Here is a 27,789-nt window from a genome sequence, read left to right on the forward strand (position 1 = left end):
CACCTGGAACAGTTCTTTGCTCAAAAAGATAAAAAGTTTTGGGAGGATGGAATTATGAAGTTGCCTGAAAAATGGCAGAAGGTAGTGGAACAAAATGGTGAATATGTTGTTCAATAAAGTTCTTGGTGAAAATGAAAAATGTGTCTTTTATTTTTACTTAAAAACCAAAGGAGGACTTCCCTGGTGGCGCAATGGTTGAGAATCCGCCTGCCAATGCAGGGGACACAGGCTCAAGCCCTGGTCCAGGAAGATCCCATATGCCACGGAGCAACTAAACCCGTGTGCCACAACTACTGAGCCCGCGTGCCACAACTACTGAAGCCCATGTGCCTAGAGCCTGTGCTCCTCAATGAGAAGCCACCACAGTGAGAAACACGTGCACCACAACGAAGAGTAGCCTCCGCTCACCGCAACTAGAGAAAGCCTGCACGCAGCAACAAAGACCCAATGCGGCCAAAATAAATAAATAAAATTTTAAAAAACACAACAAAAATCAAAGGAACTTTTTGGCCAACATAATATATTGTAATCCTTTAACATAGCTATGTTGTCACTGCATAATAAATGTAATAATGGTTTACCACCTAATTCAGTAACAAAATAATCCAGACTATACTGTGCCTTAAAAGTGTGACCTTCAAAGTCCACTTCACTCTTCTTTTCTTGTGTAGCATGTATGTACTCATAATAAAAATATATATTGCAGTATAACAATACATGTGGCACTCAACACATTGCCAAGTTATGTTACTGAGATCTGCAGTGCGCAGAACAAGTGCAAAGCAATGAGAGTGCCAACATAGACAGGATCTCTATGTTACAAACTACTCAACTCTGGTCTTTCAGTACAAAAGTAGCCATAACAACACATACATGAATGAATGCGGTTGTGTTCTAATAAAACTTTACTAATGGACACTAATGGACACATTTGAATTACATATAATTTTAACATGTCACAAATAGTACTCTTTTGGATTTTATTGTAAAAACCATTCTTAGTTTGTGGGCTGTACAAAGACAGGAGCAAGGCAGATCTTGCTGACAGGTTATCGTTTGCTGACCCCTGTCCTAAGCAGCTAAGAAGTCATAAGGCCTAAGCTTCCTCAGTTCCGCTTTTCCTCAAAAATCTCTTAGTATCATTACCCATTGCTCCCTCTTCGGCCTCAGATAAAAAAATCGCCCCTCCTTTTCACCTGCCTTGGATCGTATCTTCTCCCACCTCTTACAGGAGGCTTCATTTTTAAGACTCCTGTTTCTCCCTCCTTGAAAATCAATCCTTCTCTACAGACTCCTTTCTTTCAGCCTAAAAACATTCCCAGATGTACTTCATAAAAGACAAAGCACAACAAAAAAACGGAAAACTACCACATCAACTTGCTCTTACCCAAGCAGCCTGTTCATTTTTCTTCCTCCATTCATTGTTAATCTTTTCTTTTTTCACACCTTCTGATTTTATATAGCCTTTATACTCCTCCATGGTTTCTCTCTCCTCTACTTTACTAAAATTGCTTGCTGGAGCTGATGACCTCCAATTGCCAAATGTGATGACCTTTTTTCAATTCTTGATCTTATCTTACTACAGCATCTGCCGCCAGGCATCATCCTTCTCCCCCTTCTTGAAATTTCCTCCTTCCACCTTCACTTCTATAACACAGGATTAACATAGTTCTACTTCTGCTCTTCCTGGTTTCCATCTTAGTTCCTCTTTCTCTCTACCACTGTAATATCATCCACTAACACTATTTCAACTCTCATTTTTATGTGGATGACTCTTAAATATTTCATTTTTCATCTCTTTCCTAAGATCCTTTCCTGCCTTTTAAACTGCTTTCTGAAACTTTCTCAAGTTCCATTTGAATGTCCCACTGGCACAACCAAACTCAATATAGCTCTAATGAAATGAATGATAATCATTCACAAACCAGTTGTTCCATGTGATTTCTCTATATTTATTTTATTGACTTTACCTTCAAATAAATATCCAGAATGTGACCCACCTCAGAACCTGCATCACTGTGACCCAGAGCCAAGCCACCATCATTTCCCACTTGAATTACTGTAACGGCCTCTTGATTCTCCAGACTGGTCTCTTTGGCCCTAGCTCTACCTAAAATTCATTCTCAGGAAAAAGACTTTTTTTTTAAACCTAAGTCAAATCATATCACTCCTTTGCTCAAAATTCTGCCATGGCTTCACATTTCAGAATAAAAGCCAAAGTCCTTAAAAATGGCTACAAGGCTTATACCATCTACACTCTGTACTCTTCCCTCCTTCACCTCTGGTACTCTGACTTTGCTCCATTCGTACTGGCCTCCTGTCGTTCATGTGACATGCCAGGCACACTGCCACTTAAATAACTTTGCAGTTCTGCTGTTCCCTATGCCTCCAGCAGTTCCCTCATACAGCTTACCCCCTTTATCTCCTTCAGAGAGGCCTTCCCTGTGTGTAGCTCTGTAACCCCATTTCCTACCACTGGCACTCCGCAACACTCTTCCCTGCTTTATTTTTCTCCTATGGCACTTATTACCTTGTGATTTACTAAATATTTGACTTAGTTGTTTATTGCTGTCTCTACCCACTAGTCACAAGGGCAGGAATTTTAAAAATCTGTTTTACTCACTGCTATATCCCTAGATCCTAGAACTGTGTCTGGTATGTAGTAGGCGCTCAACAAATAGTTGTTAACAAATAAAACACTATCCCTCTCATAGCTCAATTTTAAAGGTCTAGGGCATTTCAATTCCTCCTTTCCCTTTACGTACTCCATCTAGCTAGTAACTAAATCTGTTACGTCTATTATATCTTTGCTGCTTTTCACATACCCTAGTTCAGGTCTTCATTATTTCTCATCCATTCAAATGCAAAAGCATCATAAGTGATGTCCCTAAATTAATAAATATTTATTAAGCAACTTGGATATGCTGGTCAGGTTGTTAGCTTCTGGGAATACGATGGTAAGTATAACCCAAAATTGTTTATTAATCTTACCATCCAATTTCAACCTGTGTTAACCTGCACTGACCTATTTTAAACACTTAAGACAGACTGACCTCTTTACAGCACTGTTTATATGTATGTCACAAGCCTGCTTTAAAAAACAAAAACAAAAGCAGACAACCAAAAAACCACCCTTTCCTTACTAAATGAAGATTAAGTCTTGTCATGGAAATTAAGATCTTCCATTACTAGGCTCCAATCTAATTTCTCAGCCTTACTTCTTAATATCCTTCTATTCAATACTATAGGACAGCTGATGAACAAATCTCATATTTCCTACCTATATACTTTTGTTCAAGCTACTCCATCTGCTTCAGTCTTTTTTTTTCCTATGTAACTGATGGAATGTTACCTATCATTCGAAAATCTAACTTAGATGCTACTTCTTTCTGGATACGAAGAGTCAAAAAATATAAGCTTCACTTCTGAGCTGAGATAATACTCTGTACCAGTTGACAGAGTAAAGCCTTAACAGTCAAATATGCCTGGTTTTGTTTCTGGTCTGGCTTATTAAAGATGTGACCTTGAGCAAGAGACTTCTCTGAACCTCAGTTTTATCAAGTGTAAAATGAGGATAATTTCTCTTAGAATTGCTGTAAGAATTAAATGAGTAAAATACACGAAATACTTAGCACAGTGTCTTGCATATAAATAAGAACTACAGTCCTGCAGCCTGTGAAACAAAAACCACGTTCACAGATAGACATGATGAAAAGGCAGAGGGCTATGTACCAAATGAAGGAACAAGATAAAATCCCAGAAAAACAACTAAATGAAGTGGAGATAAGCAACCGTCCAGAAAAAGAATTCAGAATAACGATAGTGAAGATGATCCAGGACCTCGGAAAAAGAATGGAGGCAAAGATCGAGAAGAGGCAAGAAATGTTTAACAAAGATCTAGAAGAATTAAAGAACAAACAAACAGAGATGAACAACACAATAACTGAAATGAAAAATACACTAGAAGAAATCAACAGCAGAATAACTGAGGCAGAAGAACAGATAAGTGACCTGGAAGACAGAATGGTGGAATTCACTGCTGCAGAACAGAATAAAGAAAAAAGAATGAAAAGAAATGAAGACAGCCTAAGAGACCTCTGGGACAACATTAAACACAATAACATTCGCAGTATAGGGGTGCCAGACGGAGAAGAGAGAGAGAGAAAGGACCCGAGAAAATATTTGAAGAGATTATAGTCGAAAACTTCCCTAACATGGGAAAGGAAATAGCCACCCAAGTCCAGGAAGCAGAGAGAGTCCCATACAGGATAAACCCAAGGAGAAAAACGCCAAGACACATAGTAATCAAATTGGCAAAAATTAAAGTCAAAGAAAAATTATTGAAAGCAGTAAGGGAAAAATAACAAATAACATACAAGGGAACTCCCATAAGGTTAACAGCTGATTTCTCAGCAGAAACTCTACAAGCCAGAAGGGAGTGGCATGATATACTTAAAGTGATGAAAGGGAAAAACCTAAAACCAAGATTACTCTACCCAGCAAGGATCTCATTCAGATTAGATGGAGAAATCAAAAGCTTTACAGACAAGCAAAAGCTAAGAGAATTCAGCACCACCAAACCAGCTCTACAACAATTGCTAAAGGAACTTCTCTAAGTGGGAAAAACAAGACAAGAAAGGGACCTACAAAAACAAACCCAAAACAATTAAGAAAATGGTAACAAGAACATACATATCGATAATTACCTTAAACGTGAATGGATTAAATGCTCCAACCAAAAGACACAGGCTTGCGGAATGGATACAAAAACAATACCCATATATATACTGTCTACAAAAGACCCACTTCAGACCTAGGGACACAATCAGACTGAAAGTGAGGGGATGGAAAAAGATATTCCATGCAAATGGAAATCAAAAGAAAGATGGAGTAGCAACACTCATATCAGATAAAATAGACTTTAAAATAAAGAATGTTGCAAGAGGCAAGGAGGACACTACATAATGATCAAGGGATCAGTCCAAGAAGAAGATATAACAATTATAAATATATATGCACCCAACGTAGGAGCACCTCAATACATAAGGCAAGTGCTAACAGCTCTAAAAGAGGAAATCGACAGTAACACAATAATAGTGGGGGACTTTAACACCTCACTTATACCAATGGACAGATCATCCAAAAGGAAATTAAAAAGGAAACCCAACCTTTAAATGACACAAGAGACCAGATAGATTTAACTGATATTTATAGGACATTCCACCCAAAAACCACAGATTACACTTTCTTCTCAAGTGCGCAGAGAACATTCTCCAGGATAGATCACATCTTGGGTCACAAATCAAGCCTCAGTAAATTTAAGAAAATTGAAATCATATCAAGCATCTTTTCTGTCCACAACGTTATGAGATTAGAAATCAATTACAGGGAAAAAAACGTAAAAAGCAGAAACACATGGAGGCTAAACAATACGTTACTAAATAACCAAGAGGGCCTCCCTGGTGGCGCAGTGGTTGAGAGTCCGCCTGCCGATGCAGGGGATACGGGTTCGTGCCCCGGTCTGGGAGGATCCCATATGCCGCGGAGCGGCTGGGCCCGTGAGCCATGGCCGCTGGGCCTGCGCATCCGGAGCCTGTGCTCCGCAACGGGAGAGGCCACAAGAGTGAGAGGCCCGCATACCGCAAAAAAAAAAGAAAAAAAAAAAAATTAAAAAAAAAAAAAAAAAATAACCAAGAGATCACTGAAGAAATCAAAGAGGAAATAAAAAAATACCTAGAGACAAATGACAATGAAAACTCGACAATCCAAAACCTATGGGATGCAGCAAAAGCAGTTCTAAGAGGGAAGTTTATAGCTATACAAGCCTACCTCAAGAAACAAGAAAAATCTCAAACAAACAATCTAACATTACATCTAAAGGAACTAGAGAAAAAAGAACAAACAAAACCCAAAGTTAGCAGAAGGGAAGAAATCATAGAGATCAGAGCAGAAGTAAATGAAATAGAAACAAAGAAAACAATAGCAAAGATCAATAAAAGTAAAAGCTGGTTCTTTGAGAAGATAAACAAAATTGATAACCCATTAGCCAGACTCATCAAGAAAAGGAGGGAGAGGACTCAAATCAATAAAATTAGAAATGAAAGAGGAGAAATCACAACTGACACTGCAGAAATACAAAGGATTATAAGAGATTACTACAAGCAACTCTATGCCAATAAAATGGACAACCTGGAAGAAATGGACAAATTCTTAGAAAGGTATAACCTTCCAAGACTGAACCAGGAAGAAATAGAAAATATGAACAGACCAATCACAAGTAATGAAATTGAAACTGTGATTAAAAATCTTCCAACAAACAAAAGTCCAGGACCAGATGGCTTCACAGGTGAATTCTATCAAACATTTAGAGAAGAGCTTAACACCCATCCTTCTCAAACTCGTCCAAAAAATTGCAGAGGAAGGAACATTCCCAAACTCATTCTATGAGGCCACCATCACCCTGATACCAAAACCAGACAAAGACACTACAAAAAGAGAAAATTACACACCAATATCACTGATGAATATAGATGCAAAAATCCTCAACAAAATACTAGCAAACAGAATCCAACAACACATTAAAAGGATCATACACCATGATCAAATGGGATTTATCCCAGGAATGCAAGGATTCTTCAATATATGCAAATCAATCAATGCGATACACCATATTAACAAATTGAAGAAGAAAAACCATATGATCATCTCAATAGATGCAGAAAAAGCTTTTGACAAAATTCAACACCCATTTATGATAAAAACTCTCCAGAAAGTGGGCACAGAGGGAACCTACCTCAACATAATAAAGGCCATATATGACAAACACACAGCAAACATCATTCTCAATGGTGAAAAACTGAAAGCATTTCCTCTAAGATCAGGAAGAAGACAAGGATGTCCACTCTCACCACTATTATTCAACATAGTTTTGGAAGTCCTAGCCACAGCAGTCAGAGAAGAAAAAGAAAGAAAAGGAATACAAATTGGAAAAGAAGAAGTAAAACTGTCACTGTTTGCAGATGACGTGATACTATACATAGAGAATCCTAAAGATGCCGCCAGGAAACTACTAGAGCTAATCAATGAATCTGGTAAAGTTGCAGGATACAAAATTAATGCACAGAAATCTCTTGCATTCCTATACACTAATGATGAAAAATCTAAGAGAAATTAAGGAAACACTCCCATTTACCACTGCAACAAAAAGAATAAAATACCTGGGAATAAACCTACCTAGGGAGACAAAAGACCTGTATGCAGAAAACTATAAGACACTGATGAAAGAAATTAAAGATGATACCAACAGATGGAGAGATATACCATGTTCTTGGATTAAAAGAATCAATACTGTGAAAATGATGATACCACCCAAAGCAACCTACAGATTCAATGCAATCCCTACCAAATTACCAATGGCATTTTTTACAGAACTAGAACAAAAAATCTTAAAATTTGTATGGAGACACAAAAGACCCTGAATAGCCAAAGCAGTCTCGAGGGAAAAAAATGGAGCTGGAGGAATCAGACTCCCTGACTTGAGACTATACTACAAAGTTACAGTAATCAAGACAATATGGTACTGGCACAAAAACAGAAATATAGATCAATGGAACACAACAGAAAGCCCAGAGATAAACCCACACACCTATGGTCAACTAATCTATGACAAAGGAGGCAAGGATATACAATGGAGAAAAGACAGTCTCTTCAATAAGTGGTGCTGGGAAAACTGGACAGCTACATGTAAAAGAATGAAATTAGAACACTACCTAACACCATACACAAAAATAAACTCAAAATGGATTAGAGACTTAAATGTAAGACCAGACACTATAAAACTCTTAGAGGAAAACATAGGAAGAACACTTTGACATAAATCATGGCTAGATCTTTTTTAATACACCTCCTAGAGTAATGGAAATAAAAACGAAAGTAAACAAATGGGACCTAATGAAACTTAAAAGCTTTTGCAAAGCAAAGGAAACTACCAACAAGACGAAAAGACAACCCTCAGAATGGGAGAAAATATTTGCAAGTGAATCAACGGACAAAGGATTAATCTCCAAAATATATAAACAGCTCATGCAACTCAATATTAAAAATAGAAACAACCCAATCAAAAAATGGGCAGAAGACCTAAATAGACATTTCTCCAAAGAGGACATACAGATAGCCAAGAGGCACATGAAAAGCTGTTCAACATCACTAATTATTAGAGAAATGCAAATCAAAACTACAATGAGGTATCACCTCACACCAGTTAGAATGGGCATCATCAGAAAATCTACAAACAACAAATGCTGGAGAGGGTGTGGAGAAAAGGGAACCCTCCTGCACTGTTGGTGGGAATGTAAATTGATACAGCCACTATGGAGAACAGTATGGAGGTTCCTTAAAAAACTAAAAATAGAATTACCATATGACCCAGCAATCTCACTAATGGGCATATACCAAGAGAAAACCATAATTTAAAAAGACACATGCACCCCAATGTTCATTGCTGTGCTATTTACAATAGCCAGGTCATGGACGCAACCTAAATGCCCATCAACAGATGAATGGATTAAGAAGATGTGGTACATATATGCAATGGAATATTACTCAGCCATAAAAAGGAACGAAATTGGGTCATTTGTAGAGACGTGGATGAATCTAGCGACTGTCATTCAGAGTGAAGTATGTCCGAAAGAGAAAAACAAATATCGTATATTAACACATATATGTGGAACCTAGAAAAATGGTAGAGATGAACCAGTTTGCAGGGCAGAAATTGAGACACAGATGGAGAGAACAGACGTATGGACACCAAGGGGTAAAGCAGCGGAGGGTGGTGGTGGGGGTGGTGGTGTGATGAATTGGGAGATTGGGATTGACCTGTATACACTGATGTGTATAAAATGGATGAGTAATAAGAATCTGCTGTATAAAAAAATAATTAAAATAAAATTCAAGAAAATAATAATAAAAAAGGCTTAATAAATCTTATGTTTCTCCCCAACTGTTGTACTACTTACACTCTTTATGCCTCATTACAATTACCTATTTATGTGTCTCGCCCACCTCTCTCCCAGTAAGTTTTAGAAAGATAAAGGGATTCTGCCCGATGTTATCTTTGTATCTTCCACAGCATCAAGTTCAGTGACTTGTGAACAGTAGTTAGGTAATGTGTGCTGTTAAACTGAACTAACAAAGAATAAATCAACAAGCCTGTTTTTTTACATGTTCCTCTTCCAGTTTTGAAGTTCTTAACTGAAAATATAACTGGATCAAAATATTAAATACAAATGAATAAAGAAAGCTAATTTAATCTATTCTTGAAATTTAAGATTGTTATATGGTTTTTTAACCCATTTTATTACTCTTACCTGTAACTTCATCACTGTGAGTAGACAGCAGTTTCCAGATGAGGTAAGGACCACCAAGGATAACAGCAAAGAACAAGAATATTGGCCAAGATTTTGCTGAGTTAGTTGCTCTGTCCTCAGCACCAAGGCAAGCCACAGTTCCTTCACTTTCTGCCCACAGGTCCTCATTCTCAGAGTCTCTTCTTAAACCTACCATCCATTGTAACCGTCTGTAAAGATACCTTATAGTCCTAACTAATGCAAAAGCTGAAAAAACCTTTGTGAAGTGTATTTTTAATCGGGAAAAGTGGTTTGCCACATCCAATACAGCCCTAAAACTGTTATAGACAGCTGAAAAGGTAGCATCCATCATCATGCTGACAGAGGCAAATGCATGCACAATACTTTCAATGGACTGAAATGCACCTCTGCTGCTTTCTTCAGCTTGCTGAACAAATCTACTAGGTGGATGATCATCTATACGAAGGCGGTTATAGCCCAACCCATTATACCCATAACTATAAGGGCTATAGCTTCCATAAAATGAATTTCCATAGGCACCATATCCAGAAGAAAATGAACTGTAAGCAGGTCTGAAAGTGTTCATATTACTGCTTCCTGTCTGCTGGGATGGCCTTGGAAGAATAGGCGGTGGCACTCTGGTAAGTGTTGGTTGTCCAGGTCTTGTCAATAAAGTAGGACCCAAATCAGCAGATCTAAAACCAAAAAGGATTCAAAGTTGTAACGTAAGCACACAATAAATTCATTCAAAGTAACTATTAAACACTTTGTATATACCTAGTGTTACGACAGATCCTACTAAAGATGTCTTAAGAGTAAGGAATAGTCTCTAATAACCAGATGCTTAGAATCTGTGTTAAGACAAAATGGAGGGACTTCCCTGGTGGCACAGTGGTTGGGAGTCCGCCTGCCAATGCGGGGGACACGGGTTCGGGCCCTGGTCTGGGAGGATCCCACATGCCGCGGAGCAGCTGGGCCCGTGCACCACAACTACTGAGCCTGCGGTCTAGAGCCCATGAGCTACTACTGAAGCCCGTGTGCCTAGAGACTGTGTTCCGCAGCGAGAGAGGCCACTGCAATGAGAACCCCAGGCATCTCAACAAAGAGTAGCCCCCGCTCACCGCAACAAAGACCCGATGCAGCCAAAAATAAATAAATAAATTTATTTTTTTAAAAAAAGACAAAATGAATAAGATAAAATAGCTGACTGAACTCTATATTCTTGTTTACTTATGCTGCATTATTAGTAGTATCTTCAACCTTTGGTTTCTTTTTAAGACACATGTCCATTTCCTCACAGTTAGTCACAACTCGATATCTATCCATCCTTACACCTAAATGGTACTATCTTAATTACCATAGTTTTATAATAGGTCTTAATATCCAATAAGACAAATCTTCCTACGCTATTCTTCATCTTCAAGAGTGTCTTGGCTATTTGACCCTTTGAATATCCATATATATTTTAGAATCAGAGTTTGAAGTTCTACACTGTTCTCCCCACAAAAGCCCTTTTGAGATTCTGGTTTGGGATTACATTAAATTCGTAGATTAATTTGAGGTAGTCGACATCTCCATTATATTGAGAGTTTCAACTCAACATAGCATATCCTCCATTTACTTATGTCTTTTAAAGATTTTTCTTAATAATGTTTTTTTTTAAATAACCACTGAGGGACTTCCCTGGTGGTGAAGTGGTTAAGAATCCACCTGCCAAAGCAGGGGACAGGGGTTCGTGCCCTGGTTCGGGAAGATCCCGCATGCCATGGAGCAACTAAGCCTGTGAGCCACAACTACTGAGCCTGCGCTCTAGAGGCCGCAAGCCACAACTACTGAGCCCATGCACCACAACTACTGAAGCCCGCGTACCTAAAGCCTATGCTCTGTAATAAGAAGCCACATCAGTGAGAAGCCTGCGTGCACACTGCAACAAAGAGTAGCCCCTGCTCGCGCAACTAGAGAAAGCCTATGCACAGCAATCAAGACCCAACACAGCCAAAAATAAATAAATTAATTAAAAAATAAATAAAATAACCACTGAGTCTCAATGTTTTATAGTTTACTGTGTGGAGGTCTTTCTTTAGATTTATTTCTATATATTTGATTTTTTTGATGCTATTGTAAACGGTGTCTTTCTAAAATTTCACTTTTTTGCTGTTATGTAGAAATAATCGATAAAAAAATATGGTCCTTATATCTAGCAACCTTATTTTGGATTCTTCTTTTGTACTTTCTAGAATCTTATGGATCTGCAGTCATATTGTATGTGAATAACGATAGGTTATTTCTTCCTTTTTTCAATTCTTACAGCTTTGATTATTAAGGTATTCACCTAGGACCTGCAGTACAATCTTGAATAGAAGGGATGATAGAAGGTATCCCAGTCTCATTCCTAATCTCAAAGGGAAAACTTTCAAGACGTCACCAATAATTATCATGTTTGCTGTAGGTTTGTTGTAGATTTAGTAGTTCCTTTTCTATTTCTTTTCGAAAAAATGTTTTTACCACGAATGAATGCTGAATTTTATCAAATGATTCCTTAGCACCTATCAAGATGATTATATGAATTTTTTCCTTTACTGTCTATGATGAATTTACATTCATTTTCAAATGTTAAAGCCAACCTGCATTCCTGAAGTAGAATCAAGTAGGCCACAATATATTTCTGAATTTGGTTTGCCAATATTTTATTGAAGATTTTTTTATATCTATGTTCATGAATGAGACTGTCCTAATATGCTTTTATTGTAAACGTCTTTGTCAGGTTTGGACATCAGGGTTGAACTGGCCTCTTAAAAAGAGTTGGGGGAGTATTTCACTCTTTTCTATACTCTAGAAAAGTTAATTATTTCTTCCTTAAAGGTTTCTAGAGTTTACCAGTGAATCATATGGGCTTGGAATTCTCCTACTGGGAAGAATTTTCATTATGAATTTAATTTCTTTAGTATCATGCTACTTAAAATGTGGTCTATGGACCAGTGTTATTTTATGAACCATTTTATACCAATCTATAATAAGAAAAGTACAGAAAACGAGATTGTGTTTAAGTAATTTGGCACCGCTATGATACTTTTACTGTATTTTATAAAAAGTATTGGCCATCATCACAAATATTTTGAGAAGCACTGCTTCAAGTGTTAAAGGACTATTTATCTTTTCTATCTGTAAAATATACCTTGCTTCATCCTCTAAATCTCTTCCCTTCCTTTCTGTATTTTCCTGTCCTTTTGTCTCTTTGTACTTCCTTCTAGATATTTTCTTCCCAACTATTCTTTTTTTTAAAATTTTTTATTTTATTTATTTATTTTTGTCTGCGTTGGGTCTTCGTTGCTGCACACGGGCTTTCTCTAGATGCTGCGAGCGGGGGCTACTCTTCATTGCGGTGCACGGGCTTCTCATTGTGGTGGCTTCTCTTGTTGCGGAGCACCGGCTCTAGGCACGCAGGCTTCAGTAGTTGTGGCACGTGGGTTCAGTAGTTGTGGATCGCGGGCTCTAGAGCACGGGCTCTAGAGCGCAGGCTCAGTAGTCGTGGCGCACGGGCTTAGTTGCTCTGCGGCATGTGGGATCTTCCTGGACCAGGGTTCAAACCTGTGTCCCCTGCACTGGCAGGCGGATTCTTAACCACTGTGCCACCAGGGAAGCCCTCCAACTATTCTTTAGGTCACTGCTACTCAAGGGGTCAATCCGCAAGATAAGGAGCTTGCACTATAATGTAAATCAACAAATTCTTTCTTCACAGAGAAAGTTTTGCTATCAAGAAAATGCCACCTGAGGGCTTCCCTGGTGGCGCAGTGGTTGAGAGTCCACCTGCCTATGCAGGGGACACGGGTTCGTGCCCCGGTCTGGGAAGATCCCACATGCCGCAGAGCGGCTAGGCCCGTGAGCCATGGCTGCTGAGCCTGCGCGTCCGGAGCCTGTGCTCTGCAATGGGAGAGGCCACAACACTGAGAGGCCCACACACCGCAAAAAAAAAAAAAAAAAAAAAAAAAAAAAGAAAATGCCACTTGAGTGGTGGAGGGATAAATTGGAAGATTGGGATTGACATATACACACTACCATATATAAAATAGATAACTAATAAGGACCCTACTGTACAGCACAGGGAACTCTATTCAGTACTCTGTAATAGCCTATATGGGAAAAGAATCTAAAAAAGAGTGGATATATTTATACGTATAACTGAGTCACTTTGCTGTATACCTGAAACTAATACAACATTGTAAACAACTATACTCCAATAAAAATTTTTAAAAGAAAAGAAAATGCCAGTTGAACTAAATGGTGTGCTCAGGGTCAATTTGTTCTACATCTGACACACATTTCCTATCTTGTTGTGGACTGTTACTACACAGTTCAAAAAATAGCAGCCAGCCCATAGACTCTCAGTAGCTACAGAACACACTTCGAGTAGTACTGCTCTAAGTCACTAATTCCCTATGTAATGGTGTCTAATCTGTTTCTAAACCCAACGAGTTCTCGATTTTGGTTACTGTATTTTTTGTTCTAGAAATTCCTTTCCTCTTTTAATAGTTTCCAATTCTCTGCCAAAATTCTTCATCTTCTCTTTTATTGCCCTCAACATATTAAAGATAATTTAAAGTCTCTTTGCTAACTCCAATATCTACAGTCCCTATGAATTTGTTTTTCCAGATGTTAACTTAGCTGCCATTTATGTTACATAATGTCCTCCTGGGTCTGGCTATTTGATTTTGCTGTGTGTCAGCAGTTATTATTGTAGCAGTAATTTGAGATTCTGGATGATGTTCTCTTTCTCCAGATGTGTTTCATTCTGGATATTGTTTCATTTTTTTTAATTGAAATGTAGTTGATTTACAATGTTGTGTTAGTTGCAGGGGTACAGCAAAGTGATTCAGATATATATATATACACACACACACACACACACACACACATATAAAACTGAATATGTATATTCTTTTTCAGATTCTTTTCTATTTTAGGTTATTACAAGATACTGAATATAGTTCCCTGTGCTATACAATAGGTCCTTGTTGTTTATCTATTTTATATATAGTAATATGTATCTGGATATTGTTTTCTGGACTATTCTCTAATTTGGTTCAGGCAGGCTGCTAAGGCTACTATCAATTCATGATGTCCCTAATTTAATTTCAGGAATTGATGATTTGAAGCTGGGCTTCTGTTCCTATAAGGGCCTGTCTACTTCTTTTACACCCTTATATCTAGATATATCTTTTATAACCTTATATCTAGATGTACCTAACATTAGGTATGGGTAATTTATCAGTATCTCGTCTTGGAGGACGTCTGAACTCTAACCATGATTCAAGAATCTGTCAAAAGTTCTACTCAACTAACTTCATTATCTAAGCTACTTCTTCTGAAATCAGCAGAAGCTTCTATGGGAAAAGTGCTTTCAAAGGCCATGCTCACCTTTATGAATTTTTAACTTTCCTGAATCTGGGCTCCATAAATCTTTATTTTCTTTTTTGCCCTATAATGCCTTCCAGATGTTTTATATTCTGCTTAGCTTTCTACTTGTCCTCAATAGTTTTTTTTTCCTAAAGTACTTATTCTGCCATCATCAAAAGTCCTTCCTATAATTCTTTGTCCATATTTTGTACAGTATCTTACATTTATTTATACATCTGACTGTTCCTCTAAATGGCGAACTCCTCAAAGGCATGGGAGCTTTCCTTGTTTCTCCATCACCTAACTATAGTGTTTAGCATATAAATAGGTACTGATACAAACACTATACTGGAGTCTTTCATTAGTAAATATTTAATACACATATATCACAAAGACTATTAATACAGATTTTTCTTTATATATCTTTGTATTGTTTCATAAGTTGTGATGAATATGTAACTTAAAAAATTATAGGGAATTAAATTTAAACATTTGGTAATAAAAAAATAAAGAGCTTTCCTCTTACTCTTCTTTGTGTGTGTTTTTTTTTTTTTTTTTTTAAATTTTGGCTGCCCTGCTCAGCTTGTGCGATTTTAGTTCCCTATCAGGGACTGAACCCAGGTCTTTGGCAGTGAACGTGAGGAGTCCTAACCAGTGGACCACCAAGGAATTCCCCCTTCTTTGGTTTTAATGTGGTCTGTTTCCGGCATACACAAGTGCATTCAGTGTGCATGTACAGTCTTGCTTTCTGTTACAACAAGCATAATAAGAACTAAAGAAGGGGCTTCCCTGGTGGCACAGTGGTTGAGAGTCCGCCTGCCGATGCAGGGGACGCAGCTTTGTGCCCCGGTCTGGGAGGATCCCACATGCCGGGGAGCAGCTGGGCCCGTGAGCCATGGCCGCTGAGCCTGCGCGTCCGAAGCCTGTGCTCCACAACGGGAGAGGCCACAACAGTGAGAGGCCCGTGTACCACCAAAAAAAAAAAAAAAAAAAAAAAAGAAAAAAAAGAGCTAAAGAAGCCTATGACTTAGAAGAACAAATGATTTATTCTCATTGCTGAATGTGCAGTCTCCCCCACACAACTTTTTCCCTTGAAAAGTTTCAAACAGGAAAAAAAAAACTTGAAAGAAAAGTACAATGAATATCCACATACCTTCTGTCTAGATTCAACAACTGCTATCATTTTGCCACATTTGCTTTCTCTTTATCACTCTTTAGTCTTTTAAAACTTCTTGAACTATTTGAAATTAACTTGTAGACCTAATAAATTACTCCTAAATACCTCAGCAGGCATTTCCTAAGAATAAAGATATTTTATACAAAAACATAATACTGTTTTCCCATCTTTGAAAATTAATAATTCCGTATCATCTATTACCCAATTGATATTCAAAACATATCCATTACTCTCAAATATCTTTGTCTAAACAGCTTTATTGAGATAAAATTCACATACCATAAAATTCACCCATTTAAAGTGTAAAAAGCAACAGTTTTCCATATATTCACAGAGGTGTACAACTATCACCATATGCAATTTCAGAACACTTTAATCATCCCAGATAGAAATCCCGTATTTATTAGCAGTCACTCCCCATTTCTTACCCTCCTCCAATCCTGGGCAATCACTAATCTACTGTCTGTCTCTATAGGTTTGCCTACTTTGGACATTTCTTATATAATCGATTCTTGTTATTTGCGATAGTGATGTTCTATAAACCTGCAAACAATGAATCAGCAAATACTGAATCACTGCTCCTGGAGGAAACAAAGGGTTAGGTTCCTTCAAGCTTCTGATCACAACATTTTCATCTACTGATCAATACATATACTTTTTAATGTATGTTTCTGTTTAAAGATACTTTATCTAATTACATTGTTGACTCATTAACAATGAATTCATGGCCAAAAGCACCACAACTCATGTCTGAACAAAGTTTATTTAATGCTAATATTTTCTCCATATGGCCTTCTAGGAACACTTCAGCACTATGCTTAGGGGCCATTTAAAGACAGTGAAATCATCAACGAAAATGTGAAAAACGTGGCTGGCACTTAACTGATTTTGAAAAGGACACCTGTTTACAGTATGAGAGCTGAAACAAGAAGCCAGAATGTTGCTTTTTGTTCACCCTTAGCTGAGAGATGACTCAGATCTTTCACGGCTCTATGTGTGTCTGAAAAGATCATGAAAATGCCTCAAGTACTGATTTTAGGGTTACAAATAAATTTCATCGAGTAGGAGAGTTTGCAAATAATGAATCTGCAAATAATGAGGATCTACTGTAAATGAAACTTACAATATGTAGTATTTTGTGACTGGCTTCTTTCACTTAATGTTTTGAAGGTTCATCTATGTTATAGCATGTATCAGTACCTCATTCTTTTTTATTACTATATTATATTCATCCATACATCAGCTGATAAACATTTGGGTTGTTTCCACTTTGGGGGTATTATGACTAATGCTTCTATGAACATTTATGTACAAATTTTTGTGTGAACATATGTTTTCATGTTTCTTGGGGGTGATACTGCTGGGTCACATCGTAACTCTGTGCCAAATTGTTTTCCAAAGCAACTGTACAATTTTATGTTCCCACCAGCAGTGCATGAGGGTTTCAATTTCTCTCCATTTTGCCAACACTTGTATCTGTCTTTTTTACTATAGCCACCCTAGTGGGTGTGAAATGGTACCTCACTGTGGGTTTGATTTACATTTCCCTAATGGTTAATGATATTGAGTATCTTTTCATGTGCTTATTGGCCAGTTTTAGATCTTCCTTGGAGAAATGTCTATTCACATACTTTGTCCATTTAAAAAATTAGGTTATTTGTCTTTTTATCATTGAGTTGTAAAAGTCAAAATGTCTTTTTAGGTTTTTTTGAAACAAAAATTCAATTAAGTCTCACATATTGCATTTGGTTGGTTGTGTCCCTATTCTCATCTAAACAGAACAATAATGCCCTGGACTTTTTGAAGAGTCCAGTCAATTTCTTCTACAGTGTCCCACATTCTGGATTTGTGTTACCCATCAAATGTTGTTTAACTATCCCCTATCCTCTATACTTCCAGTTAAACTCGAAGTATAAACTGGAAGTATGAACTGGAAGTATAAACTGGAAGTATGCATCTAAAGGTTTGATCTATAGGTTTTGTCAAGCATAAATCATGAGTGAAGTTGTTTACCTCAGATTGTATTACATCATAAAAAAAGGAACAGGGACTTCCCTGGTGGTACAGTGGTTAAGAATCCGCCTGCTAATGCAGGGGACATGGGTTCGATCCCTCGTCCAGGAAGATCCCACATGCCGCGGAGCAATGAAGCCCATGCACCACAACTACTGAGCCTGCGCTCTAGAGCCCACGAGCCACAAGTACTGAGCCCATACACCGCAACTACTGAAGCCCGTGCACCTACAGCCCGTGCTCTGCAACAAGAGAAGCCACTGCAATGAGAAGCCTGCGCGCCGCAACAAAGAGTAGCCCCCACTCACTGCAACTAGAGGAAGGCCACATGCAGCAACAAAGACCCAACGCAGCCAAAAAATTAAAATTAAAATTTAAAAAAAGGAACAAAACTTTAAAAAGGGTGAGTAGACTACCAAATAGTGTAGTATATTCAGGTTTGGATGAAGCAGCTCAGAGGGTAAGTGCTCCACTCAAATGAAACTAGTTCATTGCTTGAGGCTGGGGACTGGAAAGTGCCACCTTGTCTCATAAAAATTTGCTGACAGTGGTAAAAGAGATTATAAAATTTGCTGACAACACTTTAGGATTTTTAGAAAGTTACAAAACTAAGAATGGGGGAAGACTCTGATAAAGCCTCAAGCTCAGGAAATGAAACAAGTTAACAACTGACTCAGTGACTTAATCTGTGATATCCTTAATCTAAGCCACTTTTTACCAGATTCTTACATGGAGAGTGGATGCTGAGAGGGAGGTACAAGCAGCAGGAAGCCTACCAGATAGAAAGAGCTGAATGTAGAAGGAAAAGTGAGACAACAGAACCCCAAAATTCGCACTCAAAATGGACATATCAAACATACTACACTCAAGAAGAAAAAAAACCACAGAGACCAAAATAACAAAAATCAACAATAAGAATGAAAAGTCATTCAAGGAAAAACTAATTTTATATAATAGCTCATCAAAGATTCTAAATATGTTTAAAATGGTCAAAGAGATAAGCAGAACAAGAATAATGAGATTGAATGAATTGATTTTAAAAAAGTCAAAGAGATAAATGTAGCAATAACATCTGTGAAATAAAAATTGAAAATAAAACATGTAAATATGAAAAAAATTTCATTAGAAATCTTATACACAATGCCCACAGTCACAAGGCATCTTGTAACTATGAGGCAAAAAGAAAATTAGTTGTTGTACACTAAGGAACAGAGTAGAAATATAGAACTTGTGGAATTCTACTTCAAGTAATGGTATTCTAGGTAATCAGACCAACTCTTTCACAGAAAACAATTAGAAAAGCTAGAAAAAATATAAAATTATCTGTTTAAAGCATGAGAAGACAAGACATTGAGGAATTAGAGTCAAGATCCAGGAGTAGGAGAAAACCTAGAGAGCCCATTTTAGATGTTTCTCAAGGGAAGAGGGCCAATTCCAGAAGAGATGGCTGACAGGATGAGAAGTTGAGTAGAGCTTTTAATAGACTCTCTGGGCTAAGGAGACAAAAACTAGAGTTCAGAAGCCCCAAAAGAGGGACAAGATAAATGCCCACACTTCAGACTGGGACTTTAAACAGCCACATGCTAGGAGTAAGGGGGAAAAGGTTAACAAGAAATAGACTAGCCCTGGCAGAAACTGAAAACCACAATTTCAAGTTAGCTCAAATTTGAAATTATTAAAATGATCTTAGATTGCTAGTGGCCCAAGATGCCTGTCAAAAGTAAAACTCTCTGGAGGAAGGCACCATACTAGGCCTCAAATCGCCTTAAATTATCTACATACAATGGCCAGCTCTCACTGAAAAATAATTGAGCCTCTATGATGACAAAACTACATGTTAAAAAAAATGAGAGACATTAGCCAATATAAAATGATCCATATGGATCCAGATAATGGAGTTATCAGGCAGAGACTTTAAACAACTATGCTATACATATTCAAGGAAAAAAAGGCAAGACTGAGATTTTCAGAAGAGAACAGAAACTATAAAGCAGGACCAAATGGAAATTCTAAAACTAAAAAAATAAAATACCTGCAACTACGAACTCAATGACTGATTCGTTTACTATCAGATTAGACACACTGAAAGAAAAATACCGGTGAACTAGAAGAGTTCAGAAGAAAACACCCAGAATGAAGCATGAGTAACAAAAGGATACATACAGAAAAGAGTGTAAGATACAGAGTGTATAGTGAAATATAGAGCATATATGTAATTGGGGTCAGAGAAATGAAAAGAGGATGGGCAGAAGTGATATTTAAAGAAATAATGGTTGAGCCTTTTCTGAAATCAATGACAGACATAAAGTCAGATTCAAGTATCTCTATGAATCCCACCAAAAATAATATAATGAAAAATACATTGAAGCCCAACAAAGTGTAACTGCTGGGAAAAAAAAAAAAAAGAGATTCCTTTCGAAGGAGCAAGAGTAAGACAGAGATGACTGAAAATGTCAGAAAGCTGACAGAGAAAAAGGAAGCCAAGAAAAGTGTAGGTCCCCTGATGACAATGGTGAGTTAGCAGATCTCTAGACTTCTTGTCAACTAAACAATAAATGCCTCTATAGTTGAAAGCACAGAAAGTCAGATATTGTTACTTGGAGCAGAACTATTCCTGATATGTTTAATAGTAGTTCCAGAAGAAGAGATGGGAAAGAATAGTGCTCAAACAATATTTAAAGATAGAATTCATGAGAGTTTTCCTGAATTAAAGACAGACTTGAATCCTCGGATTCAACACTGTGGGTACTGAGCATGAACACTGTAGCTGCTGAGCAGGAGGAAAATATATACATGTACATATGTATATCTGAATATTTGAACCTAGATAGAGCCTAATAAAGCCGTAGAGGACCAAGGTAAGGGAAAATCTTAAAGGCTGCTAAGGAGAACATAGTCGGTCAAGGAATGAAAATTAGACTCAATAGAAACATTTCTGTAGCTACAAAACTCTGATACCAAACCAGAAAGGTATAAGACAAAGAAAGAAAATTATAGGCCAATTATGAACATATATGCAAAGATCTTAAAATATTAGATTTCAGCATTGTATTTTTTTAAAAAAATCAAAATTAAGCAGAGTTCATCCAGAAACGCAAGGATGATTCAACATTGGACAGTTAATTGATGCAATAAACCACATTTTCATATTAAAATAAAAACACATAATTATCCCAACAGATGCAGAAAAGTTATTCATAAAATTTAATACCCCTTCATAATAAAAATCTGAGCAATGTAGAGAGATAGAAGTTTGATAGGATATCTATCAAAAACAAAAAGCAAACATCATAATTTATAGTGAGACTTGAGAAGCATTCCAATGAAAGTCTGGAACAATACAAGAATGTTGGCAATTTATGCTGGCTTATTTGTAAATGATAGGATTGTCAACATGGGACTCAAAAGAATTTCAACCAAACCATCAGAACAAATTAAGAGTCTGACATTATGCTGGATATAAAATCTATATCTTATAAACGATGGGAAATGACTTCATGGAAACAATTATAAAACACTACTTAAAGCAAAAAAGAATGTCAAAATCTCACCAATTGCACCTTACACAATATTCATGGATGAAAAGGCTTACTTGATCTTTACATAAAAGTTCCAATAAAATATAAAGTTCTAATAAAAATCCCAATAAGTCTTTTTATAAAGGCTAAGTGCAACAAAGGCAATTATGAAGAATAGCTATGTGTGGAGGATCTTGACATACCAAATATCAAAACTTATTATAAAGACAGTATGGTGTTAGCATAAGAATAGATAAATAGAGCAACAGAACATATTATAAAGTCTCCCAAACAGAACCACACATTTAGGAAAACTTGGTAGGATATAGATGGCATTATAAAGTAGTATAAACTACTTAATAAATGGTGCTGGGACAATAAGTTATCCACATGGAAAAGAATTGAATTCTCTATTTCACATTGATTTTTGTACAACAAAGCCAGTTCCAGGTGGATTAAAGATATGAATGGGGGGCTTCCCTGGTGGCACAGTGGTTGAGAGTCCGCCTGCCGATGCAGGGGACACGGGTTCGTGCCCCAGTCCGGGAGGATCCCACATGCGGCGGAGCGGCTGGGCCCGTGAGCCATGGCCGCTGAGCCTGTGCGTCCGGAGCCTGTGCTCTGCAACGGGAGAGGGCACAACAGTGAGAGGCCCGCGTACCGCAAAAAAAAAAAAAAAAAGATATGAATGGGAAATGAACAATTAAAGGAAGATATAGAGAAAAATTTTGCTGATCTGAGGTAGAAAGGGTTTCTTAACCAAGACAGAAAAAGCACAAATAACAGATGTAAAATTTGGCCATATTAAAATTAAAATATCTGTACAACAAAAATGAACATGAATGTAAATAAAGCTATAAGACAAGTCATAGATTGGAAGATAAAAACAAAATAGGATCAGTACAAACAATAAAGTACTCCTACAAATTGATAAGCAAAGATAAAGCCAACATAAAATTGGGCAAAAGATTACCAACAGAAAAAATTTCAAACGGCTAATAAACATTCAAAAAGATCCTCAATTTTATTACTGATCAGAGAAGTGCAAATTAAATACCATTTCACATCTATTAGATTGGTAAATACAGTAGTACAAAATAACATCAAGTGTTGGAAAAAATGTAGAGAAACAGAATACCTTGCTAGTGAAAATGTAAAAATTGGTTAAGGACCACTTCGAGGAGCACCTTGGTGATAGTCAGTACTTGAAGATAAGCATACCCTTCCAACAAGCAACTCTCCTCCCAGAAAACCTCTTGGAAACGTGCACAAGGAGAAAGACACAAGAATGTTGACTGCAGTAGCTTTAAATATTTAACAACGAATACTCTAATATCTATAACAGAACAAATAGTTTGCTTTTATATAACAGAATATCCTATGGCAGTTAAAACGAACTACAGGCATACCTCATTTTATGATGCTTTGCTTTACTGCGCTTTGCAGATCGTGTTTTTTACAAATGGAAGGCTTGTTGCAACCCTGTGTCAAGCCAATCTATCTGCACCATTTTTTGAACAGCATTTGCTCACTTCGTGTCTCTGTGTCACATTCTGGTAATTCTCACAATATTTCAAACTTTTTCATTACTATTATATTTGTTATGGTGATCAGTGATCTCTTATGTTACTATTCTAGTTGTTTTAGGACACCATGAACTGTGCCCCTATAAGACAGCAAACTGTCAAAATAAATGTGTGTGTTCTGACTGCTCCAGCGACCAGCCTTTCCTCCCATGTCTGTCTCTCTCTTCTCGAGATTCCCTTATTCCCTGAGACATAAGAATGTTGAAATTAGGCCAATTAATAACCCTACAATGGCCTCTAAGTGTTCAAGTGAAAGGAAGAGTCACACGCCTCTAAATCAAAAGCTAGAAATGATTAAGCTTAGAGAGGAAGGCATGTCAAAAGTCAGGATAGGCCAAAGGCTAGGCCTCTTGCACCAAACCATTAGCCAAGCTGTGAATGCTAAGGAAAAGTTCTTGAAGGATATTAAAAGTGCTACTCCAGTGAACATGCTAATTAGAAAGTGAAACAGCCTTATTGCTGACATGACGAAAGTTTTAGTGGTCTAGCTAAATCAAAGCAGCCATTAACATTCCCTTAAGCCAAAACCTAATCCAGAGCAAGGCCCTAACTCTTTTCAATTCTGTGAAGGCTGAGAGGTGAGGAAGCTGCAGAAGAAAAGTCTGAAGCTAGCAGAGGTTGTTTCACGAGGTTTAAGGAAAGAAGCCATCTCCATAACATAAGAGTGCAAGGTAAAGCTGCAAGTGCTGGTGTAGAAGCTCCAGCAAGTTATCTAGAAGATCTAGCTAAGATAATTAATGAAGGTGGCTATGCTAAACAACAGATTTTCAATGCAGACAAAATAGCCTTCTATGGGAAAAAGATGCCATCTAGGGCTTTCATAGCTAGAGGGAAGGCAATGCCAGGTTTCAAAGCCTCAAAGGACAAGCTGACTCTCTTTTTAGGGGCTAATGCAGCTGGAACTTGAAGATGAAGCCAATGCTCATTTACCATTCTGAAAATCCTAAGGCCCTTAAGAATTATGCTAAATCTACTCTGCCTGTGCTCTATCAGTGGAACAACAAAGCCTGCATGACAGCACATCTGTTTACAATATGGTTTACTAAATATTTTAAGCCCACTGTTGAGACCTAGTGCTCAGAAGAAAAGATTCCTTTCAAAATATTACTGCTCACTGATAATGCAACTGGTCACCCAAGAGCTGATGGAGGTGTACAATGAGATTAATGTTGTTTTCATGTCTGCTAACACAATATCCATTCTGTAGCCCATGGATCAAGGAGTCATTTTGACTTTTAAGTCTTATTATTTAAGAAATAAATTTCATAAGGCTATAGCTGCCATAGATAGTGATTTCGCTGATGGACTTGGGCAAAGTAAATTGAAACCCTTTCTAAAAGGATTCACCATTTTAGATGACATTAAGAACATCTGTGATACACGGGATGAGTTCAAAATATCAACTTTAACAGGAGTTTGGAAGAAGTTGATTCCAACCCTCATGGATGACTTTAAAGGGGTTCAAGACTTCCGTGAAGCAAGTAACTACAGATGTGGTGGAAATAGCAAGAGAACTAAAAATAGAGGTGAAGCCTAAAGATGTAACTGAATTGCTGTAATCTCATGATAAGACTTTAACAGATGAGGAGCTGCTTCTTATGGATAAGCAAAGAAAGTGGTTTCTTGAGATGGCATCCACTCCTGGTGAAGAAGATATGAAGATTGTTGAAATGACAACAAGGGATTTAGACTACTATGTATATTTAGTTGATAAAGCAGCATCAGGGTTTGAAAAGATTTACTCCAATTTTGAAAGAAGTTCTACTGCGGGTAAAATGCTATCAAACAGTACTTCTTGCTACAGAGAAATGTTCGAGAAAGGAAGACTCAACCAGTGTGTCAAACTTCATTGTCGTCTTATTTAAAGAAACTGCCACATCCACCCCAGCCTTCAGCAACCACCTCCAATGAGTCAACATCAAGGCAAGACTCTCCACCAACAAAAAGATTACAACTGGCTGAAGGCTCAGATGATGGTTACCATTTTTTTTTAGCAATAAAGTATCTTTAAGGTTATATACATTGTTTCTTTAGACATAATGCTATTGCACACTTAATAGACTACAGTAGAGTGTAAACATAACTTTTATATGCACTGGGAAACCAAAAAAACTCATGTGACTCGCTTTATTGCGATATTCAATTCACTTTATTGCAATATTTGATTTACTGCGGTGGTCTGAACCCAACCTGCAATACCTCCCAAGTATGCCTGTACAGTTACAAGAATGAACAAGATAAATCTCAAAATAAATAATACTTAGTGGAAAAACACTTTGCAAATGATACATACAGTTCGAATATATTTAAAGTCTAAAAATATACTGAATAATACATATATACATATGTATACATATATACATATGTAATGTACACACAAAGCTAAATACTTAAGTATAAAAACATTGTGTACAATAAAAACCAAATAGGGACAGTAGTTACCGCAGGAAAGAAGAATGGGAGGGTTTAACTGTTGCTCTAATTTTTATTTTTTAAAAAATCTGAGGCGAATCTGGTAAAATGTTAATATTTCTTAAAGCTGGGAGCTAATACACATGTATTCATCGTCTTACTCTCTACCAGTCTCTAGGTGTTTAAAATACTTCACATTTTCTTAAAAAGTGGGAAAATAGTTAATTTAACATAAACAGAACTTTAACAGATGCAAAAATAAAACGTCTCTCTTCTAAAGCGCAGTCCAAATTTTTAAAGAAGGTCAAACCACTCATAAAAAAAGATAGCAGATGCTACCTTTAGATTAGCAAAAAATGCTAATCTGCCTGCTAATGCAGGGGCCACGGGTTTGAGCCCTGGTCTGGGAAGATCCCACATGCTGAGGAGCAACTAAGCCCGTGCGCCACAGCTACTGAGCCTGTGCTCTAGAGCCCGTGAGCCACAACTACTGAAGCCCATGCGCCTCGAGCCCATGCTCCGCAACAAGAGAAGCCACTGTCATGAAAAGCCCACCCACCGCGCAACGAAGAGTAACCCCCGCTCGCTGCCAACTAGAGGAAGCCTGTGCGCAGCAACGAAGACCCAACGCAGCCAAAAATAAATAAACAAAACAAATTTATTTTAAAGAAAGTAGCAGAAAGTGTCATCCCAACTTAATAGCATAATTAAAGCTTACTAGTTATGTACCTTCATTATTAAATAAAGTAGCAATTGTGTTCAAATACCTTTAAAAAATTACAAGATTTTAGAACACAGCAGAAATACATTCCAGTATGTTGGGGATTTCTATGTAAGTAAACCTACCATAGTAGGCAATCTGACATTCGAGTCTCACCATCTGAATTAAGATGCCCAGATCCACAGACTTAGAGAAAAGAACTTATGATTACAAGGGCGGAAGGGATAGACTGGGAGTTTGGGATTGACGATGTACACACTGTTATATTTAAAATAGATAACCAACAAGGACCTATTGTATAGTACAGAGAACACTGCTTAATATTCTGTAACAACCTAAATGGGAAAAGAATTTGAAAAAGAATAGATACATGTATATGTATAACTGAATCACTTTGCTGTACACCTGAAACTAACACACTATTAATCAACTCTGCTCCAATATAAAAAATTTTAAAAAAAGATGTCCAGATCCACCCAACACAAAACACGTAAGGCTGTGAAATTCTTCTCTTTTATTCTATTTTAACCTTTTTTGAGTTGTAGATCCATTTAACACTGATTAAAACCAAACAAAAAACCACAGGCCTTAGGAAAAACTCACACACTATCTAGCACACAAAGGCCACTCATAGGCCTCAGTTTTTAACTCCCGCTTTCAAGTTGCTTTTCCAAATCTTTATCCGAAACATTGCTGAGTTATGCTGGAAAAGAACGCAAACTGTACAGGCTTGAGTTCCAGTTGTGTAAAAGTGACCTTTTGGGCTTTCACCAACTTGTCGAGAGATGGTTAAAAGCTTTCGAGACTTTGCTCCCTAACGAGCCGGGGCCAGGCAAATGCCTCTCTCACCTGTTACGGACCGAAAGTCTTAACTCTTTAAGGTGGGGGTGGCGGGGGGAAGAGAGTCGTGCAATTCAGTCAGGGTGTCCCCCAAACACAAGGGACAGGTACCTGACCCTTTCTTCCAAGCACCGGCACCCAGAAAGGAGCCCAGGACTATCGCCACCCCCCCGGAAACGTCGCTGCCGAGAGCCGCCGAGTCAGAAACAGCTGTCTGACTCCGAAATTCCCCTTGCAGGCGCCCCAGCAGCACTTCGACCTCCCTTAAGGCTAGGGGTGTGGGTGGGGGCTGGTTGAGAGGGGGAGGGGACACTTCACACCCAACAACGGCCTCAACCGCCTCCTGCGAAGTCCCCGCTATGGCCCACAAAACTCGCGGCCTGAAAAATCGCACACTCACTGGAAAGAGGTGCCGGGTCCTGACCCCGGCCCGGCCCCCGGAATCCGGCGGGTCTCCCAGGGTTTCGGGGGAGGCGGCGGCTGGGACGCCATCTCCGCCTCCTCTCAGATCCCGCTCTGCGCTGGGACTCTCCAGGCCCGAGGACACCAGCCGCTTGAGCGCCAGGCACAACATGCAGAGTACAGAGCCCTCCACCCGGCCCTCCCCTGCGGATGTGGCTTGTGGTGCTTTGCTGGCTGGTGTTACAGCCTAGGAGGATGCCACTAACCTATGGGAAGAAACGCTCTCTTTTTATTTGCGTTGGAAAGAACTTCCATTCTAACAGAGGGTAAGAGCTCATCGATATTTCTGGTGGCGGCTATA

At 38.0% G+C, this 27,789-nt stretch overlaps 2 protein-coding genes across 2 annotated transcripts in view; one reads left to right on the top strand and one right to left on the bottom strand.

The window, feature by feature from the left end:
• Window positions 1-27,584, bottom strand: part of PEX13 (peroxisomal biogenesis factor 13) — a 37,283-nt gene extending 9,699 nt beyond the window's left edge. The window contains exons 1-2 of the mRNA XM_081254741.1: window positions 27,427-27,584; window positions 9,366-10,060 (exon numbers count right to left, since the gene is read on the bottom strand). Of these exons, the coding sequence (XP_081110867.1) occupies window positions 9,366-10,060; window positions 27,427-27,518 (787 nt within the window). The 5' untranslated portion in view covers window positions 27,519-27,584. The remainder of the gene's footprint in view (window positions 1-9,365; window positions 10,061-27,426) is intronic.
• An 83-nt stretch (window positions 27,585-27,667) lies between these two features.
• PUS10 (pseudouridine synthase 10) overlaps window positions 27,668-27,789 on the top strand; it is a 71,348-nt gene continuing 71,226 nt past the window's right edge. Inside the window, exon 1 of the mRNA XM_081254736.1 lies at window positions 27,668-27,754. The gene's annotated coding sequence lies outside the window, so the exon portion shown is untranslated. The remainder of the gene's footprint in view (window positions 27,755-27,789) is intronic.

This window comes from Mesoplodon bidens, assembly GCF_964165515.1.
Source record: "Mesoplodon bidens genome assembly, chromosome: 14".
In the NCBI taxonomy this organism is placed as follows: Eukaryota; Metazoa; Chordata; class Mammalia; order Artiodactyla; family Ziphiidae; genus Mesoplodon; species Mesoplodon bidens.